The sequence below is a fragment of the Pan troglodytes genome, chromosome 9 (genome assembly GCF_028858775.2).
Source record: "Pan troglodytes isolate AG18354 chromosome 9, NHGRI_mPanTro3-v2.0_pri, whole genome shotgun sequence".
NCBI lineage: Eukaryota > Metazoa > Chordata > Mammalia > Primates > Hominidae > Pan > Pan troglodytes.
In genome coordinates, this window is record NC_072407.2 from 58,188,624 (window position 1) to 58,206,507 (window position 17,884).

Sequence of the window (17,884 nt, forward strand, 5' to 3'; positions counted from 1 at the left end):
GAAGAAGAGCATAGCAAATCCTGCTCTTTTTAAATATAAAGATGGATATAGTAAACACTGGAGGCTCCAAAAAGAGGAGAGGAATGGAGTGGGGCAACTGTTGTAAAACTACCTATTGGGCTCTGTGCCCACTATTTGGGTGATATTCTCATTAAAAGCTCAAACCTCAGCAGAACCCAATATACCTATGTAAAAAACCTACACGTGCACCTCCTGAATTTAAAATTTTTTAAAACATGAACAAATAAAAAATAAAACTCATCACTTATTTGGTCAATAGATAAAATTTAAAAAAATGGGCAACAATGAAATTTGCTTAATAAATTGATTCTTCTTTTCACAAAAGATTTCTACAAGCTACTAGCATGTGATGCTGTTTGACAGCATTTTACCCACAGTAGAATTTTCAGAATTGGAGTCAATCCTCTCCTTGCTGCATCTTTATCAATTATGTTTATGTAATATTCTAATTTTTTTGTTTTCATGTCAGCTACATTGAACAGACTATCATTTTCATTACCTCTGCAGTTGATTCTTTCACTAAAGTCTTGAGTTCCTCAAAGTCATTCACAAAGGTTGGAATCAACTTCTTCCAAACTCCTGTTGGTATAGATATTTTGGCTTCCTTCCATGAATCGTGAATGTTCTTAATGGCTTCTAGAATGATGAATTATTTCCAGGTTATTGGTTTAATTTTCTTAGATCTATCAGAGGAATCACAAGCTATGGCAGCTCTAGCCTTACAGGCTGTATTTCTTAAATAATAATACTTGAAATTCAAAATTACTCCTTGATCCACAGGCTGCATAGTAGATGTTGCCTTAATAGGTATGAAAAGAATATTAATCTTGAGCACCTCCATCAGAGCTGATGAGTGACCAAGTGCACAGTCAAACAACAGTAAAATTTTGAAGGGAATCTTTTTCTTTCTGAGTAGTAGATCTCAACAATGGGCTTAAAATATTCAGTGACTCATGCTATAAGCATATGTGCTATCATCCAGGCTTTGGTATTATACTTATAAAGCATGGACAAAAAAGATTTACCATAATTTTTAAGAACCCTAGGATTTTTAGAGGGGTAAATGAGCATTGGCATCAACTTAAAGTTGCAGTTTCCTCTAAAAAGAGATCAGCCTGTTCTGTGAAGGTTTTATGCCAGTCATTGACTTCTCTCTAGCTATAAAGGTCTTAGGTGATATCTTCCAATATAAGGTTGTTTCCTCTATATTGAAAGGATGTTGTTTAGTGCAGCCTTCATCAATTAACTTAGCTGGGTCTTATTGATAACTTACTGTAGCTTCTGCATCGACTCTTGCTGTTTCACCTTGTGCTTTTATGTTACGGAGATGGCTTATGTCCTTAAACCACAGGAATCAACCTCTGATAGCTTAAATTATTTCTTCTATGGTGTCCTCACCTCTCTCAGCCTTCACAGAATTGAAGAGAGTTAGGGCTTTTCTCTGGATTAGGTTTTGGATTAATGGATTGTTGTGGTTGTTTTGATCTTCAAGCCAGACCACTGAAATTTTCCCCATATCAGCAATAAGAGTGTTTTATTTCTTATCACTCATATTCACTGAAGTGGCATTTTAAATTTCCTTCAAGAATTTATCTTTCTAGTCACAATGTGGCAGTTATCCTGGCACAGGTTTTCAGCCTAACTCGTCTTTTGCCATGCTTTCCTCACTAAGCTTCGTTATTTCTAACTCTTTATTTAATGTGAGAGATGTGCAATACTTCCTTTTGCTTGAACATTTAAAGGCCGTTGCAAGGTTCATTGCAACTTGTCTACTTTTGATATAGTTGTGTCTCAGGAAATAGGGAGGCCAAAGGAAAGAGAGAGAGCCAGAAGGTCAGTTGGCAGAGCAGTCAGAATGTATATAACATTTATCGATTAAGTTCACTGTCTTTTATGGGTACAGTCCATTGTGCCCCTAAATAATGACAATAGTAACATCAAAGATCACTGATCACAGATCTTCACAATAGATAAAATAATAATGTAAAGATTGAGACATTGTAAGAATTACCAAAATGTGACACAGAGACACGATATGAGAACATAATGCTGGAAAACTGGTGCCAGTATACTTGCTTAACACAGTGTGGTCCTGAACTTTTAATTTGTGAAGAAAAAAACAATATCTATGAAATGAAATAAAATGATACATGCTTGCATAACTGTAAACTTTCATATTTCCATTTCATAACTTGTAAACAGTTATCATACATAATAATGATTTGCAGCACACAATATTAGTTACAGAAATACATTTTGTAATAATACACATCCTTCTACACATCCTTCAATCTCAATTTTCAAACACACATTTCATGCATGGTTTTCTACCACAGTACTGGATTGATCTCCCTATAAGGATACAATTAGGATAGTGTAATAAATTAGAGATAGTATTCTTTTTCTGAGATTCCAGCAAAGAACATTCCTCACATTCAGTAACACATTGGTGTATTTAAAAACAAGAGATAGTAAAACAAATATTTTGCATTGCAATTAACCTATATTGCTCAAGCCACTAAGAAAATGTTTCCAAATTGCTTTATGATAGATTGGGTGTAGAAAGTTACCAACATGTTATCACCTGCATTTTAAAAAATATTATTTGGCTTTTTATGATTGCTTTTCTAACATTCTAGCCTCTATCATCTTATTTTATTACATGCATTTTAATTAGTGTGAGATATTATAAAAACATATCTTATAACAAACATGTAAGTGTATATAATGTCCAGGCACTATTCTCAGCTCTTAACTGTATTAACTCTGTTCACCATCAAACAATCAATAGCATATGTGCAATATTCATCCCATTTTACAGATAAATGAGGCATAGAAAAATTAAGCAACTCATTCAATATGCCACTCACTAGCCAAGTATAGATCTGGCATATAAATCAAAGCAATCTGACTTATTTTCTTATCCAGTTATCCAGTAATCTACACTTACAATTGAGATATTCTACAGATAGATACGCACATGTACATGCATGCATACTTTTCTGAAATATTTACTATATCCCTTAAGATGGCTTGATGAAATTGATTTTAGCATAAATCTCAAGCTAGTAATAACTGAAAAGTAGTATGACTAGCATTTAGCAGGAACTTTGAAACTTTTAAATGATTTTAAAAATATTTTAGGACTATGAAATTCATTTGGCTGCATGAAACAAAGTGCTTGATAAAATTCCTAGCGTGAGAGGTTGTGTGTGTGTACAGGTAAGGTTGTTGCAAGTTCCCAATTACAGTATGTGATTGAGAAATTAGATGTATCTTGAGATGCTTTATCTCATGAAGAATCTACCTTTGATCTTAGAACTTTCTCAGCTGCATCCTTTACATCTTTATTTCTCAAACTATAAATCAACGGATTCAGCACTGGAATGAAAATGGTGTAGAACACTGAGATAATTTTATCAGTGTTTGGAGAATACAGGTAGCTGGGCCGGGAGTAAATAAAGAGGAGAGTCCCTTGGTAGATCGTCACTGAAGTCAGGTGAGAGGCGCATGTAGAAAAGGTCTTCTTCCTCCCACTGGAAGAGTGGATCTTTAAGACTGAGAGAAGAATGAAAAAGTAGGAGATGATGATGATGATAAAACAAATAATTTCCACTGAGCTGCCGTATGTGGAGAGGAGCCACTCATTAATTGTTGTGTCAGTGCAGGATAGTTTAAGCAGGGGAGGGAGGTCACAGAAAAAATGATTAATAACATTTTTGTCACAATATTTCAGAATAAAGGCAAAGGATGTGTGAACCAGGGAACTCATGTTGCCTCCAAGGTATGACAAGACAATCAACCGCATACAGATGCCCCTAGACATCACAACTGTGTACAATAAAGGGTTACAGATGGCGACATAGCGATCATAGGCCATGGCGGCCAGGATGAAGGATTCTGTATCTGCAAAAGTACAGAAAAAATAAAACTGCAGGGCACACCCATAATAGGAAATAGATTTGTTCTCCGAGAGGAAATTGACCAGCATTTGGGGAACAATGTCTGAGGAATAGCAAAGGTCTACAAATGATAGGTTGCTAAGGAAAAAATACATGGGGGTTTGAAGGTGAGGATCAATCCTGATCAACAGCATCAATCCAACGTTCCCTATCAGAATTACAGCATACAATGTCAGAAACATGAGGAACAGGACAATCTGCAGTTCAGGGCGAGTTGGAAAACCTAATAGAATAAACTCAGTGACCAACGTGTAGTTTCCATCTGTAAATTCTATCTTCTGTGTTGTTTTCCTTTTATGAGAATTTCTAATACCCTACAATGCTATAATGATGAAAAAAGAAAAATAATTAGATGTAATTATAAAATTATTTTATTGTTTAAAAAATAAATAAATGGCAATAAGATAAAGAAAGCAAGCTCAAACTTTTTTGAACTATTAACTCTGAGAAATATATTTCAGAATTTAGTAATATCATATTTCATGGTTGCAGGTTATATTTTATTTGATTACTATTTCTTCCATTGAACAGTTGACTTCCTATGTGCATGGATCATGTCTGATTTGGCTTACCATTTTGTACCCAAAATATTAAACAATTACTGGCCCAGAGTATTAAAAAAGTAATAAATTAATCAACAGACTGATGATCACATTAAGAAAATATGTATATTATTAAAAATGAACTGACTTATAGAGTGTTCCTTTGAATAAGAATTTTAGAACATCTGCTTCTTGTTTTCAGGATTTGATAGATACCGGTATGCTGTGTCTCTTGACTGAGTAAATAGAGTGGTGTGATGAAATATGCCGGCTAATTTTTTTTTTTTACTATAAAGCAGAAGCTTTAGCGAAATAAAAACAAATGTCAGTAAATACCAGCTCTGAGGATATTTTTGACAGAAAAGAGCTTAGTGTAATTCCATAAACCCTGTTCACATACTAAACTAAGCTGATAAAATTAGTTAACTACTTGTTTCAATACTTCTGGCATTTATCGAACTCCTTGGCTTCCCGGAAATGCTCATTGAACATTAGTGGACTGACCAAGTACAGTCAGCAAAACATTTAGTTATATGTTAACTTGCAATTAAATAACATTACTATTATGGCATCATCACTGATTAAATTTTATAAGTAAAGAACAATTGTTGCATTTATTGTTATGGTAGTATAATACAAAGTGTTGAGTGAGAAAAATCTGTTAAACACTGCTTCCGAGGTCTCAAAATACTTACAGAATTATAAAAATTTTTAACTTGACTTTGAAGTACAAATAATTTGATTTTGACCATGAAGGATAGACTTGGAAATATGTAAAAAACAAAACAACAACAACAAAAAGCAAGCAAAGCATCAATCTCTATAGTTCATGTTGAGAGGGCCAAGATGGGAATTAAAAATATTTGAGTCACTGCCTCATTTACATAATAGATATTATGACAATGACAGTGCTAAAGACAATTTATTTATCTCATGTAAGCAATAAAACTACCCAATGACATAAACACTGAGAAGCCTATTGATAATCAGAAGGGTTAATCACGTGCTCAAAGTGCTGCCTTATGTTATCACCTCAAAGCGTGTGAATGAGATGCAGCACTACAGCAGGACAGTGGTTATTCTCATTTTGCTTGTTTGAAAATAGTCAAGGTATTTAGACAATATAAGACATCACTTCGATTTAGGAGGAATTTGATTAGATGCCCATCTTGGCTGCATGGGTGCTGTGTGACCTTGTGCCACTTAATATAAATTGTCCTAATCTATACTACAACAATGATAATAAATATCTCATAGTGTTTCTGTATGGATTAAATAGGGAAAATGTTCTGCCCCCCCTTTCTGTCCCTTTATCTACCTACTTATCTTTCCATGTGTCATTCTTTAGGGAGACTGACATACAGTAGATAACATCAAAAATTAGTTTTGATTGCCACGCTGCCATTTTATTCTTAGCTTATGACTAGAGCTACCTGTCAAATTTTACTAACAATAATTGTCACCTGTATAACGCTTACTATGTGTAATGCAATATTCTTAACACTTCACCTATAACTCATTTAATTGTCACCAAAAAACTAACAAAATTACCATGGAGTTACTATCATTATGATCTTTTTCTTATAGATGAAGGAAACTAAGAAAGAGAGAATTTGAGATTTAGGATGTGATGGAAACAGGATTAGAACCCAAAATTCTGACTCCAAAGCCACATGATACACTGATTCTCTATAAACAGGATTCTTATTATTAGCTCCATATTTTGGATGAGAACATTAATGCTTAGGATAGTATCTCAAGGTCATTCAACATGTAGTTGACCAGTGCAATTCAAACTCAGGGGTGTATGAAATCAAAGCCCATGAAAGCAAGCATGAGGACGGGGAGAATATTAACAGTATGACCATTCTATGGTTCGCATACTTCCCAAAAATGCGGGGCATGTATTCTTGGCAACTTCACATTGGTCATTCCTTCTGATAGTCAAAAAATTCTATTTAGAGAAATATTGAAAGGAAGAGAAGAGGCATGAGGATAGTGGTAGGAAAAGACAGTGATTCTTGGATTCTTCTTTTTAAAAGGGAATTAACAAATAAATCTTACTAAAATACTATGATTCAATAAGTTCTTTCCAAACATAACAAAACAATCTTATGTTATAAAATAAGTTAATTCAAGTTATAAGGTAGGTAGATATGCTTTGGTTCTCCTATCAGTAACAAAAGGCTTATTTAAACAAAAGATATTTTAGACCCTGTGGAAGCTATATCAGAAAGGGTGATAAAAGATAGATTACCTTGTCAGTACAATATTGAATGATAAATGTACTTTCAAAACTATTTGTACTCAAATCAGTGGTTCTTGCTCTCAGACCAACAAAAGTTGATTTTTTTTTTTTTTTTGCACAATTAAAGCCAGTCCAATAACTGCAGAAGCTACTTACTGAGGAAGGAACTGTTGCAAGTTGCTTAAGGGAATAATTTCACCAATACAACCAAGCGCTTTTACATGAATTCTTATGTCACTGGGGACCTAGTAATTGAAGGATTCCAAGCATGTTAATTTCTGAGAGACTCCTAGAGAATAGTTACTAGGCTTATTGCCAATGTAAATATTTTCTCTAAAAACACATTCATAATTTTCATGGAAATGCTGTTGTGTTAATTTGAAGAGGTAATTTTCATTTTCAGTAATATCGAGGAGGTTGTTTTTAACACTTGGCATTCTACAAAGGACCGTCTTTGTTGTGGAGGTTCTTTACAAATAGTTCAAATATTTAAAACTGTAACTACTGCCATTTAAATTTCTCAAAAACCACATGGAAACTCTAAAAATATTATTTATGATTACTAGTACTGAAAATTAATGAATTATTTTTGTGGCATTGAAAGCTTCTGTAGAGCTTAGTATCACCAGATGTTTTCTGACAAGACAGAGGACTTTATAACACCTGGTACCAAAATGTATCAGGACAATGGCAAGGTCATCTCAGTAAACACAGGTTGTCATCATCAACTTCATTATTCTGATATACATTGTATAAGATAGCTTCATTCAAACAACTGTAGTTAATAGCTAATTGTAATTAGTGCAACCCCACCAATTATAGTCTCTATTTTTTCACAGTATAATACAGGTTTATTTATCATGCCTATATCTGGAGTATCACAGAGGAAATCTTCTTAAAACTTATATCCATTGCAAAAATCCACTTATGAACCTACTAAAACATGGTCAGAAGCCTCAGCTTAATTATTTTTTAGGAAAATAATTTCACAACTTCAATCCACTGTGTACATTCTAACTATTGAAAAAAAAAATCTCAGTTACTGTGAGCTCAAATCTGAATTCATATTTCCTCTTTATTTGTGGTATGATCCTTCTACATAACTGCACACAATACTGAACTTATTTTGTGATTTAGGAAAATATAGTGATAGAGTTGGTGAACTGAAAGTTAACTCTATAAAGAAAAAATGAGAGTTTGTCATTTTAGTATAATATGCTCATACAAGGAATTTATCATTTAAAAAAATTTTGAGGTAATTATCATTTTGGTAATGAAGTTATTTGAAAAACATTTTAAAAATTTACTCCGTAAATCTAGTTTTTTGAATATACTTCTTTAGAAATCACAAATTTAAATTTTAAAAATTAATTATTTATAATTTCATTCATTAAAGGAAAAAAGTAACCATTCTCTTTTGCTAATCCTACTCTTCGGAAAGGAAAGTGATAATATAATATTCTAATGGTTGAGTGATTTATGAGAATCTGTGGGCAGAGGTCCAAGCCTGTAAGACGGTTGTAAGAAGAGACTATTCTCTCCAGTATCTGTAGCGTTGTCTCTGCAGAAGAACACTTGCAATCCCTATTTAATTCTTGGACTTTGCACTACTCTTTATTGTGATTCTAAATTTCCCTGACTTAGTATCCAAGAGACATGGAGGGCAAGGAAAGATGAAAGGGAAAATTTCATATGACATAAGTCAATTGTACTTATTATTCAAGTATTCTAGAAAACCACAGGTTTTAGGTATATAGACATAGTTGAGATTTTTCTTTTTAACATCAGATCAACTGGAAGATAGAAGTACGATAGTGGCTGCTAGTGTTAGATCTGAGAAGACACTGAAGATAATTTGGCTCTGGTACATGTAACATTATATTATCTGATATAAGCTAATCGCATAGTCAACTGATCGGGTTTATAGTCAACTGATCAGGTTTCGGCCATGTATGGATTACTGATAGAAGAAAGATACATAGTATATACATAATTAAATAGCCTCTGTTATCTCTATTTAAAAAGATATTTTAAAGATTATGAGACTACCACTTCAGGTAGGATACAATAATTAATTATAGTTTATCACTTCCACTGAGAATTTACAGGGAAAAAAAGGAATAAATTATAATTATCTTTGAGACCTGAAACTGTCTATCCCTATACACAACCTAGAAGGTAAGAATGAAAACCACACCTAAAGTCGCATTATTATGACTCTGAAGTTCCTTTATTTTCATTCGCACACCCTAGTTTTTATTTATTTTTTTTTTTAGAGATTTTGCCTAGGCAAATATTTTGGCTGCTCATTACAAATATTTTCTGAACACCCCATGGATTATTCAATGAGAAACATCAGCAGAAAGAAAGTTTATTCCCTAGATTGTTTCAATTCCTTGCTTCAAAGCCCTTGCCTTCTATTTCCACTAACTTGGACTGCCATATCTTGATCTAATCCAATCAAATCTTTGCTTGAAAAGACTCAAAACAAATGTCCAATTATTAATAAATTATTTTCCTGCCTTTCCTTACCCCAAGACACTGTCAAAACTTTTTGAGGTTGTATTAGCCCTTACCAAGGTAAACAATAAATGGCTTTCTTATGAACTTGTTATTTTGATGATATTTGGGGAATTAGATTTTGCATCATATGTATACACTCATCACATGTACTAGAATGAGTATAATTCAAGAAAAGGTATAACTAGTTAGAAGTCAGCTGAAGACCTGCATATGTCCCTGCAGGTATTTATGAATTATGAGTATGAGTAAGAGATAGAACGTGGGTTTGTCCACAGTTTTTGGCAATTATGTAGTGCTGAAATACCTAAACTGATGGGAGGATCTCCAACAAATGAAGGACTTCCTATTCACGATATTTTAAATTCAAATTTTGGCATGTAATAAACTAAAGACATAGAAAATATTGGAAAAACAAACTGGTATTTTCTCAAATCTCTTAGTGTTAAGGACATAAAGAACTGCAGTGGATTTGCATTCTGAGAATTAAAGAAAATATAAAACCCAGGAGGAATTGTGACTTGGGGACACAGCCAAACTATATCAGTTGGAGTCTGTAAAACATGCAGAAATTGCGGTAATTGCATGGGATTAGAGTGCACAAACTGCATACATGTGGGGCCTCAGATACAGTTATCTTCCTTCCACAAGATTTGCCAAATTTTAAAGCTGTGTGTAATGTTAGATTGAAGATGCCAGAAACCTCTGAAAACACAAGAGTGGACATTCTTGTAGTCTCTTCTTGTTGAGGAGCCATAGAAAGTCCAAGTTCTTAAGTGCAAGCTGGAAGGAACATGCCTTAGACATAGGGTGAACTGGAGGTATACCGCACCTTACCGAAACAATAAGTATGATCAAACCCTAATTGTTTTCTGATCGGATTAAGTTTATCAGCCTTAACTTCATTACAGAGAGGATTGAACGCTCTGGTGAAAGAAATCTTCGGGAATATCTTTTTTTTTTTTGTAGTCACTATTTGGCATGTAATAAGAAACAAATTACTAAATATAAAAATAGGCAAGTCCTTATAATGAATAAGCATGAATTTAAAAAGCTGAAATGCATGTTGACTCACAAATTGAAATTGGCAAGCAACTTTTTTTTGTTTTTAATTATAATATATTTAAGAAAATGCTATTTTAAAACAGAATTGGACAATGACAAAAGAGTGAAGAGATCCCCAAAGAAATTGGAAGCCATAGAAAAGTGTTAAATGGAATTGAAAAATGCAATATCTAGAATGAACAACTTATTGAATGGATTTAACAGTACATTGACTATAAGAATACAGGGAACCAGATGGAAAGTTAGGTGAGTCAAGAGGGTTTTTATTAAGATATTGAAACTTGCAACTAATGTGGTATAGAAGGTCATCAGAAAAATATATGCTGCTATCCAAATACTTAGAATACCCACCTTGAACCAGCCTTAAGAAACTGGTTTTCTACAGCAATTACTCTTTCACATTGGGACTGCTTGGTAATAAATGATCTCAAAGCGCTGTCCGTTTGCTACATAACCTACAGAGTTTTACAATTTCCACACACTAGATGGCACCAGAGACAATTACATAACCACCTGTTTAGTAAACAAGTTTATATCCTGAAAAAATCCCCTAATTTTTCAGGGTTTAGGAGATATTTCTTGTAATAAAGGTCTCTTAACAGTATTCTGCTTCTCACTGTGTATACGTATGTGTATGTGTGTGTATATATATATATGTGTGTGTATAGATAGATTTATTTTCTTTTAAGAAACTCTTCTATTATTTTAATAGCCTATCACTTCTATTTTACATGATACTCTCATCCTCAGGTCCCAGTAAACCATCCTCAAACAAAAAGACCCAATTCTATACCGGCCCTGCCCTTGTTATCAATACCTCTATAGGATGAATTAATTTTCTGATGGACTAGTTAAAAGGTAATTTAATTAAAATTGAAATTATATTCTAGATACATATCAAACTAGTAAAAGGTAAGGGTAACTTAACTATAAATCAGTCCTGGAGAAATGGTCAAAGCAAAATCTAGTTCACATGAATTAACAAAATACCTTGTAAGAGGACTCTTCTTTTGGAAATATGGCACCCTATGATACTCATACCAACACTCTTACTGGAAACAAATAAAAATGTTGTATGAAGCCATTTTTAATTTATTCAAAAGCATGAAAGAACTGACAAGATTATTATTACCAGACAAATCACTGGAGAAGAAAATATCTTTAACACTTTACTATGTATAGATAATACAATATTTAGAGTCAGTGGGTAAAGGAATCCTGATTGAAACTGCAACAAAGCCTAGAGAAAATGCAGCTACAGATTTGACTTAGCACCTCATTCTAATAGCTAGTCAGAGAAAGGTACATGATTCTGAAGACAAATATTATCTACCTGAATCTTCACTCTTGTTTTACACAAAATATCAAGCATAAAATGAAGAAAAATACAGGAGATACATATAGAAGCAGGAAATGTTCCCTAATAAAGAAAAAAATTTTAATATGATAATAACACAAATAATTAAGATGTAATAATGATTAGATAAAGAAGTAAAATATAACTGTGATAAATAAACTAAAACAACTAGAAAAAAGTAAATAGCATTTGTTAACAGGTGGAAAATTTTAGCAGATAATTAAAAACTAAAAGAAAGAACCACATAGAAATTCTAAAAGTGAAAATAACATGAGGAATAAAAAGTTTACTTAATAGACCTAATATTAGGCTGAACATATTAAAATAGATAAATAAATACCTGTATATCAGTCAATATAAGTTCTCCAATCTGATGCACAGAGAAAAAATAATAGTAAACTTAAAAAGATCCCAGATCCAAGACTTTAATTATCTGGCAAAATATCAAGAGACTTAGCACACATATAATTGTGAGAATGGGCAAACTAATATTGTTAATAACAGTTGAAGAAATAGTATCTGAGACTAAAATTGATAAAATACATCAATTCTTGGATCTAGGATTCCCAAAGTACAGAAGGGATAATAATTGCAAAATAAATCTCATCTATGTAAATAATAGTTAAGAAGGGGAAAAAAGCAAAACAACAACAGCTATAAATAGACCACCATCAAATGAAACAAACATTAAAATGATAGTTGATTTCTCATCACAAAATAATGGATTTCGACACATCAGAATTTCAACTTGAAAAGGTAAAATTTAAAACTTAAACTATTATCCTCTATTCAGAAAAATATATATCCTTAAAAACTGTCTCACAAGCATATTACCAGCCATCCAAACTTCTATGGTGAGTTCTAAATATTTTAGCAGTAAACAATTTCAAATTATGAAAAATAAAACAGAGACAAATAGTATATTTTCATACTTGTATGAAACCAATATAACTCTAAAACCAAAACCTGAGAACTTTACGAAAAGAGAGAACATTACAGTTTAATGTACTTTCTGAAAGTAACAAATTGTCAAAAACTTAGAGGATGGAAATAATACCTGTTTATCAACACCACAGTTACTGTGGGGCAGGAGTCTTAGTGCAGCTTAGCTGGGCCCTCCACAAGACTTGCCTGGGGCTGGGCATGATCTCAATGCAAGATTGGGAAATGATTTATTTCCATGATCCATGAGATTGTTGGCCAAATTACCTTGCCATTGTAGAAATAAGAGCCTCATTTTTCTGAGTATTGGTTGAGGATGTGGCCCTCAGTTCCTTTGTTACTGTTTGTTTGTTTTCCGGTTTTTGTAGCAGACAAAATTGCCCAGGCTGGAGTGCAGTGGCTAGTCATAGGTGCAATCACAGTACCCTCAAACTCCTGAACTCAAACCATTCTCCCACCTCAGCCCCTGGAGTAGCTGGGACTACAAGCAAGAATCACTGGGTCTGGCTTGGCCCTCAGTTCCTAACCGCTGTCCTCAGTTCCCTGTCTCATTGTTTCCCAACATTACTGCCTTTTCCATCAAAGTCAGCAGGAAAAGAAGACCTGCTGGCAGGACTTCTTAAAATACACGATGCAAAGAAGTCATTGGTCTGCTACAATTGTTCAACACCCACCCCCCCCACCCCCTGCAAATTTTCAGTTTTCATGGCCTGGTAATAATTGCGTGTGTGTGTGTGTGTGTGTGTGTGTGTGTGTGTGTGTGTCTTGCTCTTGTTATCTGGGCTCTTGCTGTTATTGTTCTCTAAGTCATCCTTTCTAAGAAAACAGTTTAACCTTTTCACATTTAGGAAAAAATAGTGCAGCTCGCTGCCAGTGCTCATTTAATTTTACATAAACACGCTCTTCGAGGCTGAAGAAAATCTGATTTTCAACGTGAAGATAAAATATAAAAACTGTTCTTATAGTTATTTATAAACAGAATTAACATCAGAATCATCCGAATTATCAGAATCCTATTTCTTGGGGGATAGAGCTAAAATGAACATCAGTTTCCTACAGCTGCTATAACCAAACACCACCAACTTAATGGCTTAAAACAATAAATCTCTTATTTTACAAGTCTACAGACTAAAAGTGGGAAATGAATTTTACTTATGGAAAGTCAAGGTGTCCACAGTGTTGTGTTGTGGCCAGAGGGTCCAGGGGAGAACTTGTTCTCTGCTTCTTCTAGCTTCTGGTGAATACTGGCATTCCTTGGCTTGTGTCTTCATCATTCTCCTCTCTACCTCTGTGGCCACATTGCCTTCTTCTAATTTTTGTGGGTCAAATTTCCCTCTACAACCCTCTTATAAGGATATTTGTTGTTATATTTAGGGCCTATCTAGCTAGAGTTAGGTATGTACAAATAAATGTGATCAAAACTGACTTTATTTACTTATGGGCAAAAGCTTTTCAAGCAGATGCAAACTCTGTAACAGTCTTTTAAAAATATAAATCCTAGTGACAGTGGCTTCTCAGAAATTTATTGCTTTCATATATGAAAAGTTCATTAGAAAAACAAGAAATACTAAAAAAGAACAAGTTTAATTATATCAAAATTAATAGGGTTATAGCCCAAGCAACTATTACCATTTTCTTTACCAACAAAGAATCAATATTTATTGTTAGCTTTTACTTATTACAATGATAACACAGGTTAACTGTAGTATACTGAAAATTTTCTATAAAACAAAAAAGTAAAAGAATATTTTACTCTATATTATCTATAATGAATACTATTATATTTTCATTCATCATTTTCTTTTTCTTTGATTTTATTTTAGATTCAGGGGATACATGTGCAAGTTTGTTACCTGGGTATATCACATGATGTTGAGATTTGCAGTATTAATGGTCCCATCACCCAGGTAGTGAGCATAGTAGGCAACAGTTAGTTTTTCAAACCTTCCCCTCACTAGTATTTCCCAGTGTCTATTTCCATCTTTATGTCCATGAGTACCCAATGTTTAGCTCCTACATATAAGTGACAACATGCAATACTTGGTTTTCTGTTCCTGCACTAATTTGCTTAGGATAATGGCCTTCAGCTGTACCCATGTTGCTGCAAAGGACATGATCTCATTCTTTTTATGACTGTGTAGTATTCCATATTGTATATGGACAACATTTTCTTTATTCAATCCAGTGTTGACAGGCATCTAGGCTGATTCTATGTTTTTGCTGTTGTGAATAGTGTGGCAATGAACATGCAAGTGCTTGTGTCTTTTTGGTAGAACAATCTGTTTTCTATTGGAGGTACATCCAGTAGTGGAATTGCTGGGTCAAATGGTAATTCAAATTTCTCTGAGAAATCTCCAAACTGCTTTTCACAGTGGGTGAACGAATTTAGATTCCCACCAACATTGTATAAGAGTTCACTTTTTTTCTGCAGCCTCACCAACATCTGTTGTTTTTTGACTTTTTAACAAAAGCCATTCTGACTGGTGTGAGATGATATCTCATTGCGGTTTTTATTTGCATTTCTGTGATGATTAGTGATTTGGAGCATTTTTCCTATGTCTGTTGACTGCTGTGTATATATGTGTTGTACAAGGTACATGTGTGGTATCTTTTATTTTATAGTAGATATTCTTATAAAACTTATTTTATCTTTTCTAATTTTCCTATCACTGTATCATCTCCAGGAAAATATATTTAGAAAAAAATTGTCAGTGTTCAATTAAAATTGTTAATTTCTCCACACTTATTTCTTCAAGTTTTTATTATATGCATATATTTTAATAAAATTTGTATTTTATCAAGTTACAGAGTTATAGCATGTAGAAATGTTTAGTCTGATTTATACATAAATTATGCTTAATATTTACTGCTCTTATATAACAACATCATTTGTGAAAGTACATTACCAAAAAAAGGTACTTTTTCCCTAAGAAGTGATTTCTCTGGACAGTCAATGCTAGGTGAAAATGTATGTAAGTGTGTGTATATATGCATATAACATCTATTTCAACCTGCCTTTAAAAAGGACTGTTAAGAATCTATGGAAATGCATGATATGATATCCACGACAGCATATAATAGAGTTCCTATTACAACTGAGTCTATTACATCAGTCCTTGTCAAAAGATTTTACTAAAAGAAGAAATTGCACAAAAAAATTATAAAATTACCAGTGGAATGATTTGCTATTTGTTGACACATACATTGCTGTTATAACCTAAGATAGAAACATCTCTCAAAATTAAAAATAAGTTTAATTTGAAAATACTTACCACTCTAAATACAGACAAGAAATCCAATACAGCTAAAAACATATATCTTTTGAAATTTCAATTTAGATATATAAGAAAACAAGATCATGATAGTGATTTTTTTTCAAGACCATTACACATTCGTATTCCTTAGACTATATGTCATGGAATTAATAATGGAGTCACAATAGTACGAAAAAGAGAAAGCATTTTGTCAGTTCCTGCTGAATGACGGGTTTGGGGTCTTAAGTATGTAATGAAGCCTTATCCAAATGACAATGCCACAATTGTGAGATGAGATAAACAGATGGAGAAAACTTTGACACAACTCGTAGTTGTAGCTGATGGCCATTTATAGATTGTGCAGACAATTTTGCCGCCAGGGATAAATATCAACAGACATGGAGCCAGGACATGCAACACAGTACCTATACAGAGATTCATCTCATTCAAAAACATGTTCCCACAGGACAGTGTAAGTGTTGGGGTAATGTCACAGAACAGGTGCTTGATTTGTTTGGAACCATAAAATGGCAAAGAGAAAACCTGGAATGTCTGCACTATCCAGACAGGAGTTCCAGTGATCCAGGAGCCAGCCACCATCTGGGTACAGACCTCATGGTTTATGAAGAGAAGATAGTGCAGAGGGTTACAAATGGCCACATAGCGGTCTTACGCCATCACAGCCAGAAAGAAGCACTCTGTGGCTCCCAGTATAAGAAAGTGGCGCATTTGTGTAGCCCAGGCAACTAAAGGGGTTATTCCACTCTGGGTCCCAAGATTAATGAGCATTCTTGGGAGAGTAACTGACAGATAACAAACTTCTAAGAAGGAAAAATTGCCAAAAAAAAAATAGGTGTTTGGAGACTAAGGTCCAGCTTTGTTATTAGAACAATGGTACCACTGTCTAATAGCTACAGAAGGTAGCCAAATGCCTAGGCAGATAGGGGCAGGTACCCTGTGAAACCCCACCTCCAAGCCAAAGACAGTTTAAAGCCTGAAAGCCAAGCTACAAGTTAAGTCCTTGGACTGGATTGAGAACTTGTCTTCCTGTTTGGCATACTTTCCACTGATTGATCCCCATACTTCACCTATTTTACATATACTTTCCCTTTCCTAATTGGTTTTCTACACTGTTGTGCCCACATTTGAGTGGTGTCTTTGCTTTGACCTCTTTTGCACACTCACAAACCAATCAGCACACACTCCCCGTACTGTGCTTATAAAGACCCCAGAGTCACTTGGTAGAGAAGAAGCTGGCCTGACTTTGGGGAAGAGACAACCTCATTTCAGGGAAGATGACCTGCCCTTCCTGTCCCCTCTCCAGCTCCCCTCTCCCCTGAGAGCCATTTTCATCACTCATTAAAGTTCTCCAGGTTCACCATCCTTCAATGAGCCATGTGCCTCATTCTTCCAGATGCTGGACAAGAGTCAGGACTCACCATACCAGAAAAGGCTGTCACACTAGCCCTTTGCCTCACCAGTGGAGGGCAGCCACCCCACGTGATGAGGCAAGGGACCAACTGAGCTGCTAACATACTGCTATCCGTGGATGGTAGAATTAAAGGAGCACTGTAACACCCTCTCTGGGGCTTTGGGGTCACAGGCACTCTCACCTGGGTGCTGCCACATTCCCCTTGAGGCAACATGCCTGGTCCAGCCACGGGTCCTGCATGGTGCTCGCTTCTCTGTTGACACTCAGAGTGACTGGATGGATCCTGCACTTGCTCGCTCACATGTTCCCTCCAGCAAGGAGTTGAGCACAGCAGACCGAATAGGTGGGGTGTTCCTTCCCTGAGTCCAGTGAAGGGGCCAAGAAAAATTCTACATCAATACCACTGGAGATGGGGAACATCAGCACAGCCCAAGAGAATAAGTTTCATCAATTCAGTTCCATTCAGTTAGGTTTTTTTCTTGTGGTTTTTGCTGGTATTTCATCCATGTAAGTGGTAAATTTAACATGTGCTTTTCAATTT

At 34.5% G+C, this 17,884-nt stretch overlaps 1 protein-coding gene across 1 annotated transcript; it reads right to left on the reverse strand.

Moving 5' to 3' along the window:
- Window positions 1–3,313: 3,313 nt before the first annotated feature.
- OR5I1 (olfactory receptor family 5 subfamily I member 1) lies at window positions 3,314–17,557 on the reverse strand. The gene is made up of 2 exons (XM_054661782.1): window positions 17,351–17,557; window positions 3,314–4,297 (listed from the first exon to the last, which is right to left on the reverse strand). Exons 1-2 carry the CDS (start codon window positions 17,555–17,557, stop codon window positions 3,314–3,316), a joined length of 1,191 nt encoding a protein of 396 aa, XP_054517757.1.
- Between the last annotated feature and the right edge of the window lie 327 nt (window positions 17,558–17,884).